Source organism: Salmo salar, chromosome 01 (genome assembly GCF_965601325.2).
Source record: "Salmo salar chromosome 01, fSalSal1, whole genome shotgun sequence".
Taxonomy (NCBI): domain Eukaryota; kingdom Metazoa; phylum Chordata; class Actinopteri; order Salmoniformes; family Salmonidae; genus Salmo; species Salmo salar.
Genome location: NC_138291.1, coordinates 158977501 through 158998514, shown reverse-complemented (window position 1 = coordinate 158998514; position 21014 = coordinate 158977501). Strand labels below are relative to the sequence as shown.

Genomic DNA, 21014 nt, shown 5'->3' with positions numbered 1-21014 from the left:
TTATGTTATAAATACACACTTTTTATTTGGCATAACCCCAAATAAATTGCACGTACCCCTGAGGGTTTGGGAATAATAATACCTGCTATAGTGTATATAACGTGTATAAACCCTAGTGTCTATAAACCATGTACTATACTATTGATCAACCCTACAGTGGAGATTACTTCAGTCATTTTTTCCCATTAAGATTTTTCAACAATGTAATGGTCTAGGGGTCAGTGAGATGCACGCATCTCATTAGGATCAGTTCAAAGGCCAATAGACGGCAGGGAACATATCACAGTACTGAAACCAATTTTGCACTGGTTGGTTATGTTACAAATATTGTACCTACAAATGCAATTTAATTCGAGGGCCCGATGAGGTTGGCTTAGTTAGCTATTTAAATAAAAAAAGGTTTGCTTCTAATTGAGACTTTATTCTAATTAATTTACTTGTTCAAATTAAACATCTAGAATATTTTTTTTCTTCAGAGTATCAGACAATAGGTGCATGAGAATTAAACATTTTACTATGGACTCAAAAGATGGCAACATGCACTTCTTGACCCGTCAGTCATTTTTGAAAGAACAGGATTCCCTTCTTTGGCTCCATGGATAACACACATACTGTATGCAGGTTGCAAGAGCTGCACAAAAATACTGTATGTTGTATGTATAAGAACCAGTTTAAACTTACAAACTTCCTCTCCTTGGAAGACTCAGCTCCTTCTGTAAATGAGAAAAAAAAGGAGAAAAAAGATTAGGACAAAATATATTAAATGTTGACACAGTATCTTTGTTAAACAGCATGACATAAAACCTGAAAACACTTTAAGATGTTAAATGGATGCTTTTGTATTGACAGACCTACATATAGGTCATAGATTGACAGACAGTTCTGACTGTGTGACTAGCCTTTCCAGCGACAACAGATCATTTATTTTATTAGCTACATCTGCCACTTAAATGGGATGTGCATTATTATTTGTCAGTCATTTCAATAAAAAATTAAAATAAAAGCGATGATCTACGCACGCACGCAGACACACCACCCTGTGAGTGTCCATTCATCCACTCCCAAAGCATAACTTCACTTTCTTGGCTCCAGACGCTGACCCAGTTTCTGAGTCCCTCGAGATAAAAAGCACTGGTTCACAAAGTTAATAATGAACCAATTCACATTCTCGTCAGAGGCCATATGCAAATCACAGAATTACTGTGCCTCAGAAGAGGCTAATTGCTTGACCATTACAAGCATAGACAAAGCTTTTTCCTCAGGAAAACAATGACAAAAGCTACAGTAAGCTCCAGCCGGGGTTTGTACTGTACCATAGCAGTCCCTGCAACGGGGAAAAGATCAACAATACTTTAATTGACTGGCCACCCGAGCAGATTAAGCACTTTGATCCATGCCAGCATTCAGGATACCCGTCAATGTATGTGAAAAATGTATAATAAGCATTTGCGTAAATATTTACCCTGAATGTTTCATTCATCATTTGAGATAGCCTGTAAACATATTCAGATCCATGTTGAATCCACAGAAATCATACCCTTTATTGGACAAAAACTGCCTCTATTTCCTTTAAATATTCACATCGGTATATATCATAAAAGTAGTGTGTTCATCATTATGCACAGTTTGAATACTGCACCTTTAAAAGCAGGCCTCAATGTGTTGAAAACGCAATAAAAGTTAAGAGGTTTCCCAAAAATGCACACCAAGCTATGCAGTGTGCACTTGGGGAAATGCAATAGTATTAATATACCAGCAGAGGGGAGCATTTACAGTGAAGAGGTGCTGTCTTTTCCTGATATGGTCAATGGCTGGATAGAGACTGCTGCGGTTTATGTGTTTACTAACTAAACCAGCCTGTAACTACACAGAGCAAGTGAACAGAATATATTTGATTTGCGACTGTGGAACTGCACTGAGGTGTACATACATAAAAGGACGTTTGCACTTTTGCACTAATCTCAAGAGCACTGACAGTATGTGGTGTCAACTTGATTGGCATTTCCATTCAATTGCTTCCAGATTCTGTGGAACAACAAGAATTTCCACTACCACTAGAGCTGGGCGATATATCAAATGAATTAGAATTTATGTTTTTGCGCAACATTCCAAATTCCTGTATGGCAAGAATCAAGGTTTTGTTATTTTTTGTTTTCATGAGCGTTTATGTCCTCTTGTTCTCATGTTGTATTTTTGGTCTCACCTTCACTCCTCTGTGCTGTGTGCACCTTCCCATTTACAGTGCATTTGGAATGTATTCAGACCCCTTTACTTTTTCCACATTTTGTTACATTGCAGTCTTATTCTAAAATGGATTAAATAAAATGTTCCTCAATCTACACACAATACCCCATGATGACAATGCGAAAACAGGTTCAGACAATTTTGCAAATGTATAAAAAAAATAAAAAAATAAACCTTATTTATATAAGTATTCAGAATCTTTGCCATGATATTTGAAAATGAGCTCAGGTGCATCCTGTTTCCATTGATCATCCTTGAGATGTTTCTACAACTTGGATTCCACCTGTGGTAAATTCGCTCTGGATAAGAGCGTCTGCTAAATGACTTAAATGTTAAAATGTTAAATGTTGATTGGACATGATTTGGAAAGGCAGACACCTGTCTATATAAGGTCTCACAGTTGACAGTGCATGTCAGAGCAAAAACCAAGCCATGAGGTCGAAGGAATTGTCCGTAGAGCTCCGAGACAGGATTGTGTCGAGGAAAAGATCTGGGAAAGGCTAACAAAAAATGTCTGCAGCATTGAAGGTCCCCAAGAACAGTGGCCTCTATCATTCTTAAATGGAAGAAGTTTGGAACCACCAAGACTCTTCCTAGAGCTGGCCGTCCAGCCAAACTGAGCAATCGGGGGAGAAGAGCCTTGGTCAGGGAGGTGACCAAGAACCTGACGGTCACTCTGACGAAGCTCCAGAATTCCTCTGTGGAGATGGGAGAACCTTCCAGAAGGACAACCATTTCTGCAGCACTCCACCAATCAGGCCTTTATGGTAGAGGAGCCAGACGGAAGCCACTCCTCAGTAAAAGGCACATGACATCTCACTTGGAGTCTCCTTTAGGCACTCAAGACCATGAGAAACAATATTCTCTGGTCTGATGAAACCAAGATTGAGCTCTCTGGCCTGAACACAAAGCGTCACGTCTGGAGGAAATCTGGCACCATCCTTACGGTGACGCATGGTTGTGGCAGCGTCATGCTGTGGGGATGTTTTTCAACGGCAGAGACTGGGAGACTAGTCAGGATTGAGGGAAAGATGAACGGTGCAAAGTACAGAGAGATCATTGATGAAAACCTGCTCCAGGGCGCTCAGGCCCTCAGACTGGGGCAAAGGTTCACAAGGTTGAACAGTTGAATTATGAAAACACCCTGTCTGTCTCCAACTGTTTGAAAAGCATGTTAGCCTGTCCACTTTGTTCCGATGTTGAAATCAAGTGGCCTACCGTATTTCTCAGAATGAAAACAAGTTGGCAGTTCCTTATATATTAGCTGGCTAATCACTAGCAAGTGGACTTGAGCGATTGATGAGACCGGTGTTAATTTTCTATATCCTAATGCATGCTACAAAAAGTTTGTTATTATTATTAGGAAATGTGCATAATGCATGGTTCTAGTTAAAAAAGGGCATTTTCATAGATAGACTTGAAAGCAAGATCAGTGACTATTGCAAGATCAGTGACTATTGCAAGATCAGTGACTATTGCAACAACAACAAAAAGCAGGTTTTGATTCATAATTTAATTAATTTGTGGAAGGCTTATGCTAGGTATAACCTCACAATCTCTGAATTCCTTAGATTATTTGACTGTTTGAAATGCAGCATATTTGACCTTTAAATTGTACAAAAATGCATATTTAGAGAAAACATAAAAAAAATAGATATATCGTGAATTGCCCATAAATTTGGAAAAAATCTAGATGTGATTTTTAGGCCATATCTCCCAGCCCCACGTGACAATTACAGGACTAAAACCCAAACAATTCCATTTGTAACTCGTTTCATTCCAAACCCTTCTGCAATATGTCACTGCACTAAACAATCATACTCAACAATACCTAAAATAACTATGGTTCAAGAAATACATAGAGAGTAAGTGTGAGATCCCTTTGTCAGAGATGAGACAGCAGTGTTTAAAGAGATGTCTTTAAAGGTTCTTCTAGTCAGCAGAAAATTAACTAAGCCCGTCTCCCCATTGCCATCAATTAGTGCTGAATGTCTGCCCCCCTGTGCTGGCTCCTGTGCACCCAGGACACCATTTCATTGGCTAACATGACCGCGGTTCACATCGCTAATTACAAGAAGGGAATGAGTTAATGCTAATGTGAATTCTAACCAATTACAGCATAGCAAATCACAGTGGGCATCTACTGTCCGGTCTAGCTGGTTCACTGACACACACGGCTATGACAAATCCTGGTAAAAACCTGTGGAGATTACCCTTAAGATTCAAAGTACATACTGTAGACTTAGGCCTACTGTGAATTGTGACACAAAATACTTTACATTGAAGTCATGACTATATCCCTTACAGAAGTTGGTCTACTGACAAAGACGTTTGTGTGAGAAAACATAATTCTTTTCACTGGATTGTGTTTGAAAATACACTTTGAAGAAATAAACTGAAGACTCACGTCCTGTTTATTCTACTTAGTCACACCTGATACTGTGAAACAGAGTATGCAAAACTCAAACAGTGCAAATGGTGCTATTTCTGAAAGCAAACACCCCTGTAAGCATGCAGGCTAGACTACACCATATGGTGTGAAGACACATCAGTGTGCATGAAATCACTGCGGGGTGTGACACGGTACTCATATAACAGAACACCCAGACAACCACACTGAATAGCAGTCAGACTGCAGCTTCCACGCTAAGAAAAACGAAATCAATATTGTCCATAGGGAACAAAAACTTGATCTGATACTAGGCAACAGCAGAAAGCAACAGTCAAAGTGAACCCTCAAAGTTAAGCATGAATGAGTACAGACAAACTGTCAATATTTTACATAGGGAAGACATACTTGATCGGAAACTGATAGACAGAAACTGTGAGAAACATTCAAAGTGAACCCTCAATGTTACGCATGAGTGAGAATGGAAAACTATCAAAGGAAAGTTACACTTGATCCAAAACCTACTAAACAACGTGTGAAGAGTGAACCCTCAAAGTTAAACATGAATGGGTAAGAAAGACTGCCTATATTACCCAAACAGAAGAAAAACATGATCCATAACAATAGTAATATGGGTGATTAGAGGTCGACCGATTAATCGGAATGGCAGATTAATTAGGGCCGATTTCAAGTTTTCATAACAATCGGTATTTTTGGCCACCGATTTGCCGATTTTTTTTTATTTTTGACCTTTATTTAACTAGGCAAGTCAGTTAAAGAACACATTCTTATTTTCAATGAGGGCCTAGGAACGGTGGGTTAACTGCCTTGTTCAGGGGCAGAAAGACAGATTTTTACCTTGTCAGCTTGGGGATGCAACCTTACGTTAACTAGCCCAACGCTCTAACCACCTGCTTTACATTGCCACGGTAAGTTGCTAGCTAGCATTAAACTTATCTTATAAAAAACAATCAATCAAAACACTAGTTAACTACACATGGTTGATGATATTACTAGTTTATCTAGCCTGTCCTGCTTTGCATATAATCAATGTGGTGTGCATTCGCAAAAAAGGACTGTCTTTGCTCCGACGTGTACCTAACCATAAACATCAATGTCTTTCCTAAAATCAATACACAAGTATATATATTTTTAAACCTGCATATTTAGTTAATATTGCCTGCTAACATGAATTTCTTTAACTAGGGAAAATGTGTCACTTCTCTTGCAAACAGAGTCAGGGTATCTGCAGCAGTTTGGGCCGCCTGGCTCGTTGCGAACTGTGAAGACTATTTATTCCTAACAAAGACAGCAGACTTCGCCAAACGGGGATGATTTAACAAAAGCGCATTTGCGGAAAAAAAAGCACAATCGTTGCACAACTGTACCTAACCATAAACATCAATGCCTTTCTTAAAATCAATACACATAAGTATATATTTTTAAACCTGCATATTTAGCTAAAAGAAATCCAGGTTAGCAGGCAATATTAACCAGGTGAAATTGTGTCAGTTCTCTTGCGTTCGTTGCACGCAGAATCAGGGCATACAGAATCTGGCTTGTTGCGAACTAATTTGCCAGAATTTTACAGAACTATGAAATAACATTGTAGGTTGTGCGATGTAACAGGAATATTTAGACTTATGGATGCCACCCATTAGATAAAATACGGAACGGTTCCGTATGTCACTGAAAGAAGAATGTTTTTGAGACGATAGTTTCCGGATTTGACCATATTAATGACCTAAGGTTTATTATATTATAGTTAAGTCTCTTATATTGATAGAGCAGTCTGAGCGGTGGTAGGCAGCAGCAGGCTCGTAATAGTCAAAGGTATATGGTTTAGAGAGAAATAGTCGACGCGTCATAATTCCTGTAATAACTTACGGCTGAACTTGAAAGGGGTTCCTTCGTTATTTTACCGTTCATGTCTTCCATAGAGAATGTCTTGATCTACTTCAAATAAGGTCTGCGTTTTGTGCTTAAACCGCCTCGGCGTTTTGATACCCGTGTAAATCTCACTAGATAACATTTGTCAACATATTTTCATAAATCCACTCTACAAATTGTTTTATCTTCGCTTATATTGATCAGAGTTATATCCTATGGATATCTACACAATTATAAAATTGGCAAGGTGGTGTAAGCCTAAACCAAACACAGACCTTATTTTAAGTTAATCTAAAAATATCCTATGGAATAAATGAAGGAACCGCTTTTCAGATTTTGCTAGAAGGTGTCATGGGAATTATGACTCGCACTTTGGTAGTCAATTCTTACCATGCCCATTATTAAAATAGGATTTCCTGCATATAGAAATTACAGTTTTTGTTTTCAGCATTCATCACAGGTAACTTAAACTCTATTTTTATTATTCAAACAGTTGAGTATTTGTCTCCTAAGCAGACTCTTCAGTATAATTGTCACTTCAGAGCTGTGTGTGTGTGTGTGTGTGTGTGTGTGTGTGTGTGTGTGTGTGTGTGATATATATATATATATATATTTAAAAATCAATAATAAATCGGCCGATTAATCGGCAGCGGCTTTTTTTGGTCGGCCAATATTCGGTATCGGCGTTGAAAAACCATAATCGGTCGACCTCTATGGGTGATATCATAATACCACCCAGAAGTCCTAGACAAAACAGTCATTCAAAATGGACCCTCAAAGTTGAGCTTGAATGAGTAAGAAAAACTATCAATATTCTCCAAAGGGAAGAAAAACTTGATCCAAAACATGACCTTAAACAGAATGAAGAGTGAACCATCATTGTTAAGCATGAATGGTAAAACAAAGGATCAACAGTCTCCAAAGGGATGAAAGATGTATTCAAAACATCCACTATCCTAACCAAGTGGTTTACTGTGACGCTCGCTTAATATAATGTGTTGTGATATTGGACTGCAGTTCAATGACTGACCTCATTTTAATCCATCGTTTTTTTCAGCATTCCTCTCATCCAACATTGTTGAAAGTTATGGCTAGGTGTTTCTGTAGCTAATGTGAGAGCACAGTATGATGCAGAAGTTGCCCTTCTCCCATCCCTCTTACTGATGTCATAAAGGAGGGAGGATTAATGACTCGGGTGTTGCCCTGTGATTGGTTAAGCTCCTGCTGTGTCTGGGGTCAGATTGGATGACCTATGACGTTTAGGTTCGTGGCGGGGGGTCTGTCAGAGAGACTAGGGTCACGCGGTGCCTCTATTGCGCTCTCATCTACAGAGTAATGACAAGGCGGGGGTGGAGAGTCTGGGGAGAGACTTCACTGAAGAGACTGGGATAAGGGTAGGATGAGGCTGGCGCAGATATTGACAATAGATGGACCCAGAGCCTACAGCTGCACCTGGTCTCCCATCCAAGGATTGACCAAGAGCCAACCTTATTTAACTGCTGAGACAAGCCAGCAGAGGGATGCAGGGTGGTATGGTCAGTCTATGAATGGTCACTTGCTGAAGGACAAAGAGTAGACGAAGTCAAAGCTAAAACCTTATTGGAAATCTTGTCATGTCTAGATGGTATGACAGTGGAATATGGCAGCTAGATGTACAATGCCACAAGTTCTTATCCACCGCTACATTCCTAATGCTAATCACTAGCTGAAAACTATTTGGACTGAAATATTTAAACATTAAGATATTAACAAATTGCTAGATTTACATGATTAATAATCATGAACATTATCCATGATTATTCCAATGCCTCTCAGCTATGTCTACAGAATATCATAGAATGAGCAATTCAAGAGAAAGCTGTTGCCAATCCATTTTCTACAGACTTTCTCAGCTCCTGGTAGGGTCAAATAGCCAGCTATCATGCTGTGCAGGCTGCAGAGACTGTTGACTGAACGCATAAGAACTCTTTTCAGTTCATAGTTGTTTTTAACTCTTGCTTCCTCCATCTCTCACTGAGAAAAACAGACTTCAAAAGAGGATGTTTGTTACTGAATAAACACATCTCTTACTGTATCAGTCAAACAAAACCTTCCACAGACATAATCTGCAGAAAAGTCATATCACATACATACAGTGAATCTACTTGACAAACTGAGTTTTGGGTTTAGTCTTCAGAAAGCACAAGTGAGGAGCTGTTTTACTTGTGCCAATAGGCTTACTAAAAATAAAACAAGCTGTGAAGAGAGTCGAGCCACCTGTTCGATGTTAATGTTAAGTGTATGGCTGTATATAACATATTTTCATGAGAGGGCGATGAACAGTACCTAGTAATGCCATATACTGCTATATTCATAATTTATCTAAGAGTTGTATGCACTTTTGTACTAGTGTGAACTAACATAGTAAATCCTATGAAAAATTGTCAATTTCATTTTTAAAATGTCATGCTATGAACAACCTATTCATAACGAATGGGGGTAATATACAGTTATACTCACAACCAAATGTACATTTGACATGCTATAAGATTTCAGCTGCCTTATTACTCTAATCATTTGTTTTGATATAGTTATTAGTGGTCCGCCTCATTTCCTGGTGCACAGCCTTCATTCATACTTCTCTCCCTCCCCACGTTAATGTAGCAGAGAGTTGGCTAGCTACTCTACGAATTCGCTACGATCTTAGCTTTCATCTAATATAAAGTTTGTCCATCTGCGAACACAAAGTGGTTTTGGTTCACATCTACAAATAGTTGTTTTATTTTTATTAAATTCGATAAAACCATTTGTGTTTGTCTAAGAACAATGGGACTCGATGCGGGAGAATCATCATTCCAATGCTTCCCCAGAAGTTGACAGAGCCCAAACAGTGAGAAGTGTTAAGGCGGGACTCCCAAGCCTCCAATGGTTGTGGATATGTAACCCGAATCCTAGGGTCTTGCAAAACGTACTCAAAGATGGTTAGGTATAAAGATATGTAGAAACGGTTTCTCCAATAGAAATCCCCGATCACACTTGTTGGCGCCGTTGGCTAGGTAAGCTCGTGTGCAGTTGCACGTCATCGGTTCAAACGGCCATCTCGCGCCGAACTGCGCATGTGCAGGTCCGTCAAATATAACGTGATACTTTGATATAAAGTTGCTTTTGACGACAATGACAACATATCAGTTTATCACTTTCATGAGGTTGGAGTAATAACATATTCAGCTATTTAAGACATTGGCTCGAATCTGGGTTAGGTCTTTAGAGTTCGAGAAAATGAACAACTAAGGAATAGTTTTTTGAATTCTCTCATTGACTTCTCAAACCCTGGTCTGGTTTGCTGGCTCTGTACTTCACAGCTCTCTATGGGTTTTGACTGACAGCCATTCTGAACTTGAGCACAGCACGCGTTGCCCCATCCCTCCCTCTCATTGGGCAACTTTTGCAAATGTTTTGTTGTCTGAGTGAGGGAAATGTAAATTAAGAGGACTATGTATTTTGAAAGATTAAGTATTATAATAAATACTGCTTTTGATGTCATACAAGCAACAAAAACACCAGTGAGTCCAAATATGCATATCACATTTCCATATCATAAAACTTATGTCGTATACAGCGTCAACATTTATGATCACTATGTTTAATGTACAGTTACAATATGAAATGTTGTCATACTCTAGGTTGTTCTGAACAGAATGAGCTCGTTTGTTTATTGTGAAGAAAATTTGTCGCCGAACACGCACCTTAATGCACTCTACTCCTTTCTATGATTACAAAATTAATCTGTTTCTCTGAATTGCCTTGTGAAAGCCTAACATTAAGATCCTTCTTCATAATTTAGCTAGTCATGTTGGCAATAGAACAAGCTTTCAAATGATTCCCACCTGACCCAGGTTGCGATTTATAAATGGGTTGTTTTTGAATTACGTAAGCAACAATAATTGTGTGATTGCAGTTTTGTTTGGAACACCACTCTGCAAATGTGCATGCTCTAGTTCCTCAACGGCACAGCTAGGATTCTTCAAAAAAGCACCTTATAGCTTAAGACTCTTCATTAAGTCATAAAGTGCTTTGAAATTACTGTCCACACTTGAGAGGTGTGTGGCCACTTGGGAGACACCAGTTAGTCCTCTCACTCAGACCCTTGTCATTTGTTTGTCTTATGTTGCACCTAACACACATTTTCCAGGAATATGCTTATCATGTTACTGAATGTATCCAGAGTATTTTCAAATTCATTATCAACAAATGTGGCGTAAAGTACAGTAAATGTAAAATGCACATAAAATCAGTGTAATGTTTGGATTCAGCCTTGTGTCAGATGAACTGTTGTGTCCTCAAATGTGGTGTAATAATTTTCCCATCATCTCCAAACTGTTCCCTTTCAATTGCTACCAGGCTTATGCATTTCATATTTCTTCTGTAAGAAACATTTCAATTTAGCCCTATCCATTAATGCCAATTCCCACAGGTGTAAAGGGTTAACAGGAACTATTATTTTCTCTATAATGGACTACACTGTACCACGTTCAGTCTAGCTTCTGAAGAATTTTATGGTCATAACTTTATTCTCAATATAAAACTGCTTCTAGCTCAAGTAAGAGCAGCGTTTTGATGACGAACATGGTCATTTGTGTTCATGTTGCCATTTCCAGCTGCCATAGAGTAAAAGTAATGATGCTAAAATATGGCCAATCTAGTCAAAGTGAAAAGGAAAACAGATGAGTTCATGTTTGACTAACCTATGTCCTCATACCTTAGCAAATACTGCCAAAAACAAGAAGTGGTTGCTAACAGGCAGTGTATAGGAGGATCCTATACACTGGGGCGGCAGATAGCCTAGGGGTTAGAGCATTGGACTAGTAACCGAAAGGTTGCTAGATTGAATCCCCGAGCTGACAAGGTAAAAATCTGTCATTCTGCCCCGAACAAAGCAGTTAGCCCACTGTTCCTAGGCCGTCATTGTAAATAAGAATGTTCTTAACTGACTTGCCTAGTTAAATAAAAAAATCCTCTGATGTATTGACAGAAGACTTCAGAGAGACTAAGACAACGCTTTTATCAACGACCTCCCTCCTGAAACGGTCAGAAGCGTGCCGCAAAACAATCTCATGAAAGTACATTCAAGTGCTGTATTGAAAAATCCATTCACAACTGACGTTAACAGGGATGACTTCAGATGGTTGAATACTCCGCAGGGCCCAATGTCACTGGATGACCTCTGGCGGGAACCTCTGGCGGGAACCTCTGGCGGGAACCTCTGGCGGGAACCTCTGGCGGGAACCTCTGGCGGGAACCTCTGGCGGGAACCTCTGGCGGGAACCTCTGGCGGGAACCTCTGGCGGGAACCTCTGGCGGGAACCTCTGGCGGGAACCTCTGGCGGGAACCTCTGGCGGGAACCTCGTCAACTGCAAGACTTGACATCAAAGCAGGCAGTGACTCTTTAAAAACCTTCTTGTGATGCTTTATTAATAATTCCCTTAGATTTTCTCGCTCATCTCAAGATCAAAAGTGCACTTTCTTGGCCTTGGTAAACTGCTGACTTGCAGGATACTAAGAGGAGAACGCCCAGTTCCTTAAACACAGATAATGGGGTTGTATGACTGGGTTGAAGGGACGTCACTAAAAGACAAGTGCCACAGCCTCAAGGGTTTGTTTTTTCCCAACAACCACCAGTTCTTATGACCTTGTATAACATAGGTAGAAAGTATTAACAGTTGAAATTTCATGACAAGAAATCTAAGCTACTGGACATTAAGGTATTGTACATGCTTATAACAAGTCTCATGATGCATTATGATCACAACATAATGTATTATACACAATGAGATATGTCTCGACCACTAGATTCTTGAGAGCGAGGTAGTGTGACATGTCGTCAATCCAAATATAACTACACTATGACAGTGTGTCTCACACAATCTGTACCTATGTGCCAAGTATTTCACAGCACAACACTAAAAGAACACAACTCTAAAAGTTAATCTCGTCAGCAAACAATGACAAAAAAGAACCCTGAGAGTTTTTGTGGGAGAGGATTGAAAACGGGACATTTTGGGGGTACAGACGAGACAGCTGACATCAAAACGATGTGCGGGAGTTCCCTGGGGTGCCAGTGTGTAGACATCTCAGCTGGAGTGTTTTGGGGGGGGGGGGGGGGGGGGGGGTTTCACTCAGCTGTCAGACCCACCATTACTCAGTATAAGCAATGTGGTTATACCAACACACACATAATTAATGTTGTGAATAATTATAGAAGGATTCAAAGGCTTTCTGTGTGGGTGTAGAATATAACCTGACGTTTGATTGATGAGTCTGCTCCCAGACAGCCTGTCAGGGATCTCTTTGGTTAAGATGAGTAAATACCGTGAGTAAAACACTAGTGATTCCAGCGTCTGATATTTCCACTGACAAGAAAGAAGGCATCATGTTCAAAAGGAACTGTGATATCCTATCCATGTTAATCATTTCGCCCCACCGTTTTTCATACATATCTGAAATCTCTCATTGATCTGAGTGAGATGAGAGATTGGCTCACAATTTTTAAGATCCTCTTTGTCACACTTAGATGAGGGAACAATGAATCTCTTAAATTAAGGAATATATGTTTTTTTATAGGAGTTTAAAGTGTCATAACAAAGGATATTATTAACTATTAACACTTTCAGGTACACTCATCTTTTCAGAAACAAAGCTAGAAGGCACCAGGACAAAATTACATGATATACTTCAAATGACTTGCTTGCTAAAAAGGCCAGGATTGCATATGAAGCTGAACTAGTTTGGTGAAAACCCCTTCCTGAGACCTAAAACCCCATGTTAGCTCCCAGAACCAATGCATAGGCCTTAGCTCAGAGATAAAGCAGTCAGCCCCATCACCACTGGTAGCCCATGAAATAATAAACTGTTCTCCAATATGCTCCACTCACTCAGACAGGGATCAACTCCTGTGTTATTTATGGAGACAGAGCCGATCTTGATGGCAAAGCTCACACTTACTGTGGGATATTTCACTGACCTGTTTGTTGACATCTATAGCACTTTGCCTGATAAGGGGGATGCAGTCTGTCATAAATGTATCAATTGGGTGCTCCACCAGTGTCCAGTGTGATGAGGTTTCATTCATCAGGACAGGAAAAGATCTAGGTTTAACCTCTCAGCTAGACTTGGTATATGTTCTGCTCTTGAACCTCTCCTGCTCTGCATCTCAAACAAAGCAGATGGATGAGCGCATCTCATTCGCCAAGCAAGTTGTTAGTTCAAATTGCATGTGAAAATATAGGCTACTATATATTGCTAGTAGAAAATATGTTGGCAGAATGGATATAAGATGGTATTTAACACTTTGAACGGTGTGGTATCAATAACAACATATTTTACTGGATGTGTTCAAAGGATAAAAAAATGAAAACTAAGTTTCCTGCCCAGTGTTTAAACACTAGCAGTGTCCTGGCTCAACACAAAGGAAAACCTAGGCAACTGGACTGTCACCTGAGCCCTGACACCCAGCAACTTCAAGTCATTTTAATTCTAAGGAAACTGACTGTCACCTGAGCCCTGACACCCAGCAACTTCAAGTCATTTTAATTCTATGGAAACTGACTGTCACCTGAGCCCTGACACCCAGCAACTTCAAGTCATTTTAATTCTAAGGAAACTGACTGTCACCTGAGCCCTGACACCCAGCAACTTCAAGTCATTTTCATTCTAAGGAAACTGACTGTCACCTGAGCCCTGACACCCAGCAACTTCAAGTCATTTTAATTCTAAGGAAACTGACTGTCACCTGAGCCCTGACACCCAGCAACTTCAAGTCATTTTCATTCTAAGGAAACTGACTGTCACCTGAGCCCTGACACCCAGCAACTTCAAGTCATTTTCATTCTAAGGAAACTGACAGATACAGTAATAGACAAGGTCTGATTCTGTCATTCTGCCTGAGTAGCAGCACACCCCATTTCAGTCATTATACAATATTTTCCCAAGAACATCCATGTGTGTCCATTTAAAAGGACACTTAATCATCCTCAGCATCAAACCAAACTCTACCCCAACTCAAAACACTAGCTATTCATGCACGGTTAATTCTACTCATATCCAATCAACACGCAACTGATAATACATGCAAAGTGCAATTCACCCGACAGCGTGGATGAAATAAAGAGAGGTTGGCTGGCCAGCAGGAATACTCAGTCTCACACTAGTGGATTACCAGTGCACCTAGTACAAGCCGATTGTGAGAGCAAATGTCACGCTGTGAATACAAATACACGGACATGATCAGATAACCTGCTACGAGAAGATTAGTCCAGTCTCAAATGCCATTTCCCCAGATAGCCATGCACAGACTGAGGCAGTCGGACACTCTGAGAAAGCAATATGAAATTGAGATAGGACAGATTGTGCCGTAGGCTACTCCTGTACAGGAAAGTGCTAGACAAGCCCAAGGCAACACGTCGGAGTTGCTATAGCTAGGTTTCCATCCAATTGGTGAGAGATTTACGTGAATATTCCAAAATCTGCATAAATAAAATACTAGCATTTTCCCACCAGAGATGAGTTTCCATCAAATTGACCTATTGCTGATACGTCTGTGCATGACGACACAGAGCACATAACTTCTGCATTTAAATTCCCATGTCAAATAGTTTCCATCGCATTTTCAACTCCGCTGATGTTTCTGTCACAGAAAATGTTGCGTTATATTGTGAATGTGCCCACTGGTATTGGCACGTGTGTTCTAGCCAACAGCTCGCCGACACAGTGCAGGTACATCCTACATGAGATTATAATGGACAAAATAGAAAGATTATTTTTATTTGTCAAAGCTCATCACCTTCCACTTTCACCAGTGACGTTGTAGTGGGAGGACCACACAGCATGTCATCACGTGTCTCCAAGTTTACTTCCATATGATGGATATTATATCAACATTTCCACTGCCTTCCCTCACATAGTTCATTTTACCGACAAAAAGATGACCTTATCTAGCGTATTCAACATTTGCTGTTTCCATCAGGCCTGTCATGACATTTATTTTTACGCGCATAAAAACATGAATGGAAACCTGGTTAGTGACACACAATACTAAATCTATAGTATAATATAACTACTGGTAACACTTATTTTCTGGGAATGACCTGAGAACGGATCCTTGCAATATGATTGAGGAAGAGAAAAATTGGTTTGATTTGACCAAGCAAAAACTTATCAAGGCCACTTAACATTATGCAAACTTACTATTACCAAGAGATGTTAGATTTTTTTTATAACTACAAAACATTTACAATGGCATAGGAAATAAACAGAACGCATTCGGTAACATGCAAAAAACAATTAAATTACCTTCAATCAAAAAAGCAATTACATGAGAGAAATGCCCTCATCAGAAATGCCCTGTCCCCATTCGTTCTTATTAAGATTACATGTGAAAAAGGAGCTAAATGAAACAAACAAATACAGCTAAAACTCTAGAGACTCACCATGCCTGGTCCTACAACTGTAATTAGAAAAAATTAGAAAATGAACAACTCAAAGGCCTCCCGAGTGGTGCAGCGGTCTAAGGCACTGCATCTCAGTGCTAGCAGCGTCACAACAGATCTGGGTTCAATACCGGGCTGTGTTACAGCCGGCCGTGACCGGGGGGACCCATGAGGCGGCGCACAATTGGCCCAGCATCGTCTGGATGAAGGGAGGGTTTGGCCAGTAGGGTTGTCCTTGTCCCATTGCGCTCTAGCGACTCCTGTGGTGGGCCGGGGCAGTGCACGCTGACACGGTAGCCAGGTGTACAGTGTTTCCTCCGACACATTGGTGCGGCTGGCTTCCGTGTTAAGCGAGCATTGTGTCAAGATGTGGTGCGGCTTGGCGGGGGTAAATATGCAACAAGGTCCTACTGTTATTATATTCACTTCGTAGTCTGACTGCAGAGCTTCTTAGGGCAAAGAGAGAGAACAAGGTAAAGAGGAAAACCTTCGCACAGTGGGCTAAGACATCTGAATAGGACACCTGTACTGGACAATGTACAGTATCCTCATGAATTATTGGTACCCTACATAAATATTAACAAAAAAGGCTGTGGAAAAATTTAATTGTTGTTTATGAGCTCGGTCTTACACTCAAAATATCATATGAATCTAACATGCGTGTCACAATTATTGGCACCCCTAGAAATTATTGTGAACAAAATCTAAATGATGTCAATAGATTGGACACCCTTACTCATTGAAGGGTTTTTCTTTATAATTTTTTTTACTATTAACTACATTGTAGAATAATAGTGAAGACAAAATATGAAATAACACATATGGAATCATGTAGAAACCAAAAAAGGGTTAAACAACTCAAAATATTTTATATTTGAGATTCTTCAAAGTAGCCACCCTTTTTCTTGAAGACAGCTTTGCACACTCTTGGCGTGATGTAGTCACCTAGAATGCATTTCAATTAACAGGTGTTCCTTGTTAAAAGTTAATTTATGGAATTTCTTTCCTTCTTAATGCGTTTGAGCCAATAAGTTGTGCTGTGACAAGGTAGGGGTGGTATACAGAAGATAGCCCGATTTGGTAAAACACCAAGTTCATATTATGGCAAGAACAGCTCAAAGAAACAGTCCATCATTACTTTAAGACATGAAGGTCAGTCAATACGGAACATTTCAAGGACTTTGAAAGTTTCTTCAAGTGCAGTCGCAAAAACCACCAAGCACTATGATGAAACTGGCTCTCATGAGGACCACCACAGGAAAGGAAGACCTAGAGTTACCGCTACTGCAGAGGGTGAGTTCATTAGAGTTAACCACCTCAGATATTGCAGCCCAAATAAATGCTTCACAGAGGTCAAGTAAGACACATCAACTGTTCAGAGGAGACCGCGTGAATCAGGCTGCAAAGAAACCACTACTAAAAGACACCAATAAGAAGAATAGACTTGGTGGGCCAAGAAACAAAAGCAATGGACATTAGACCGGTGGAAATCTGTCCTTTGGTCTGATGAGTCCAAATGTGAGATTTTTGGTTCCAACCGCTGTGTCATTGTGTGTAGGTGAACGGATGATCTCCGCATGTGTGGCTCACACTGTGAAGCATGGAGGTGGTGGTGTGATGGTGCTTTGCTGGTGAGACTGATTTATTTAGAATTCAAGGCACACTTAACCAGCATGGCTACCACAGCATTCTGCAGCGATATGCCATCCCATCTGGTTTGCGCTTAGTGAGATTATCATTGGTTTTTCAACAGGACAATGACCCAACACACCTCCAGGCTATGTAAGGGCTATTTCACCAAGAAGGAGAGTGATGGAGTGCTGCATCAGATGACCTGGCCTCCAAAATCACCCAATTGAGATGGTTTGGGATGAGTTGGACCGCAGAGTGAAGGAAAAGCAGCCAACAAATGCTCAGCATATTTACATTTACATTTTAGTCATTTATCAGACGCTCTTATCCAGAGCGACTTACAGTAGTGAATGCATACATTTCATTTCATGCATTATTTTTTTTATTTTTTTGTACTGGCCCCCCGTGGGAATCGAACCCACAACCCTGGCGTTGCACACACCATGCTGGCGTTGCAAACACCATGCTCTACCAACTGAGCCACAGGGATATGCATATGTGGGAACTCCTTCAAGACTGCTGGAAAAGCATTCCTCATGAAGCTGGTTGAGAGAATGCCAAGAGTGTGCAAAGCTGTCATCAAGGCAAAGGGTGGCTTCTTTGAAGAATCTCAAATATAAATTTGAATTTTGATTTGTATAACACGTTTTTGGTTACTACATGATTCCATGTGTGTTATTTCATAGTTTTGATATTGTCACTATTATTCTATAATGCCTTTGCCAGAAGGCTAAAACTGAGTCATCATTGGGTATTCCAGCATGACAACGATCCAAAGCATATCTCCAAACCCACACGAAAATGGTTCAATGGCCATAGAATCAAGCTTTTGCAATGACCATCCCAGTCCCCCGACCTAAACCCTGTTGAAAACCTGTGGGGTGAGCTGAAGAGGAGAGTCCACAAGCGAGGACTCTGAAGGATCTGGAGAGTTTCTGTGTGGATGAATGGTCTCAAATCCCTTCCTATGTGTTGTCCCACCCCATCAAACATGATAGGAGATGACTCAGAGCTGTTATCTTGGCAAAGAGAGGCTGCACAAAGTACTAAATGCAAGGGTGCCAATAATTGTGACATGCATGTTTTTGAATTTTTTTTTTTTTTTGGGTTGAACAATTTTAACTCAAATGTTAGATTCATATGCTATTTCCAGTGTAAGATCAAGCTGAAACTATACATTTTACATAGCCTTTTTGTTCATATTTACCCAGGGTGCCAATAATTCAGGAGGGCACTGTATGTGAAGGGATTCACACAAGGGGATTCGATGACAGCGAAACAACGACTGAAATGCAGTGGGGTTTTTTGTTGCAAAAACTCAAATCCACAGACATATTCCTCATCCTTTCCCCATAATCGAAAATTCCACAAATATATTCTTAAAGCCTTTCCTACTGTATAAATTCAAACTTACCTAAAACTTGGCAGCAGGTATAAGAGTCTTTTTAATCTGAGGGCATTGTGTCACTTTTGCCTAAATGACCTGAAATTGCTAACAATTACTGTAGAATCAGGCTTTAAGCAGTATTACATCCCAATTGCTCTTAAATCACCTTCACTCTGGGCGAGACAATTGGCCATGACTTTGAAAACTGCAGTTATCCAGACTTCAATGGAATAAACTGATCACATTCTCTCTGGTCACCACCCTGACCAAGGCCCTTCTCCCCTGATTGCTTGGTTTGGCCAGGGGGCCAGCTCTAGGAAGAGACTTCCATTTAAGAATAATGGAAGCCAGTGTTCCTGGGGACCTTCAATGCTGCAGAAATGTTTTGGTACCTTTCCCCAGATCTGTGCCTTGACACAATCCTGTCTCGGAGCTCTACGGACAATTCCTTCGGCCTCATGGCTTGGTTTTTGCTCTGACATGCACTGTCAAGTATGGGACCAAATCATGTCCAATCAACACAATTTACAAAAGGTGGACTCCAACCAAGTTGTAGAAACATCTCAAGGATGATCAATGGAAACAGGTTAAATCAGAGCTCAATTTCAAGTCTCATAGCAAAGGGTCTGAAATACTACTGAATCTGTTTTTTAGTTTTATAAAATTTGCAAAAATGTCTAAAAACCTGTTTTCGCTTTGTCATTATGGGTTATTGTGTGGGGAATGCCAAGAGTATGCAAAGCTGTCAAGTCAAAGGGTGGCTACTTGATTTGTTTAACACTTTTTTGGTTACTACATGATTCTATATGTGTTATTTCATAGTTTTGAGGTCTTCACTATTATTCTACGATGTATAAAATAGTAAAATAAAGAAAAACCCTTGAATGAGTAGGTGTCCAAACATCTGACTGGTAGTAGTGTACATAGAACTACGTAGAGAGCGATGCAAACGGACCTCTGTAGACTCCTTCAAAAAGCCAAGATAACATTGAAAAGTATTAAATATAGCATACAATATAGAAATGAATCAATCTTCTGGTGGCTTTTTACTCCAAAGCCCACATACTGTGTATAAATCAGCATACAGCTCAAAGCCATGCACTTCTCCTTCACCAAAATGTAAACATTATCTAGGCTGCGTCCTATGACACCTGTTCCCTTTATAGTGTAGTGCACTTCTCTCGACCAGCGCTCTATGGGCTTATAAAGGAGAGCGTTGGGTGTAATGTCTGTGTGAAACAAACAAGGAGGGAGGTAATGGTTTCCTTTAAAGTTAATGCTGGAAGCAAAGAGTTTAGGGATAAGCTGGCTACTGTGAGGGGAAATTACAGCTTTGGGAGCTCCTGATAAACACATGCGGCAATTACACAAAATGTTAATAGCTACTGTAAAGAAAGTAATTAAGAGCATAAAAAAATAAGTAAATAAAGCTCAGAATGAATGTTAGATTTTCCTAAAGGTGAATAATCGCTGGGGAAAGACCGTCATACTTTAAATAGTGATCATATAAACAATAACTTGGTCATCTACATTCTGTCCCTGGCTTTGTCTGTCATTTTAAATCATTAAAACAGCACAGGGGGAAAATGCAATCTCTAACGTGCATGAATTACCTTTGTTTATAATGAAATTAATGTTGGAGCATAAGAGCCATTTTACTGCTGTGATTCATCTATGGAGTGCAGACCAATTAAAGCTTGGCACATAATATTAGTCACTGGGAATTTAGCATCCATAAAACCACACTTTAGCTTTCACATCCGTCAACCGTTGACAATAGCTCACAGCCCTTCTGAATCCCCTTTCACCCGGCAACTCTGACTTGGAGTGACTGAGCTATTCACCAAGTACTGATCTGTGCAAACTGCTGTTGTGTGCAACAAATATAAAGTACTAAAAAAAAGATGCTTTCGAATAGTGTTTGTGGATACAAACATCTTGGAATAAAGTTGTGGATAGGAATGAAATGTGATCCATGTCTTACACCTCCATGGTGGCACCATGTGT

At 40.0% G+C, this 21014-nt stretch overlaps 1 protein-coding gene across 4 annotated transcripts in view; it reads right to left on the bottom strand.

Annotated features, from left to right (window-relative positions):
* mast4 (microtubule associated serine/threonine kinase family member 4) overlaps positions 1–21014 on the bottom strand; it is a 170423-nt gene that overhangs the window by 79470 nt on the left and 69939 nt on the right. For all 4 annotated transcript variants that reach the window (XM_014137215.3, XM_082955476.1, XM_045691948.2 and 1 more), the window contains one exon: positions 682–713. In XM_014137215.3, coding sequence (XP_013992690.1) covers positions 682–713 — 32 coding nt within the window. The remainder of the gene's footprint in view (positions 1–681; positions 714–21014) is intronic.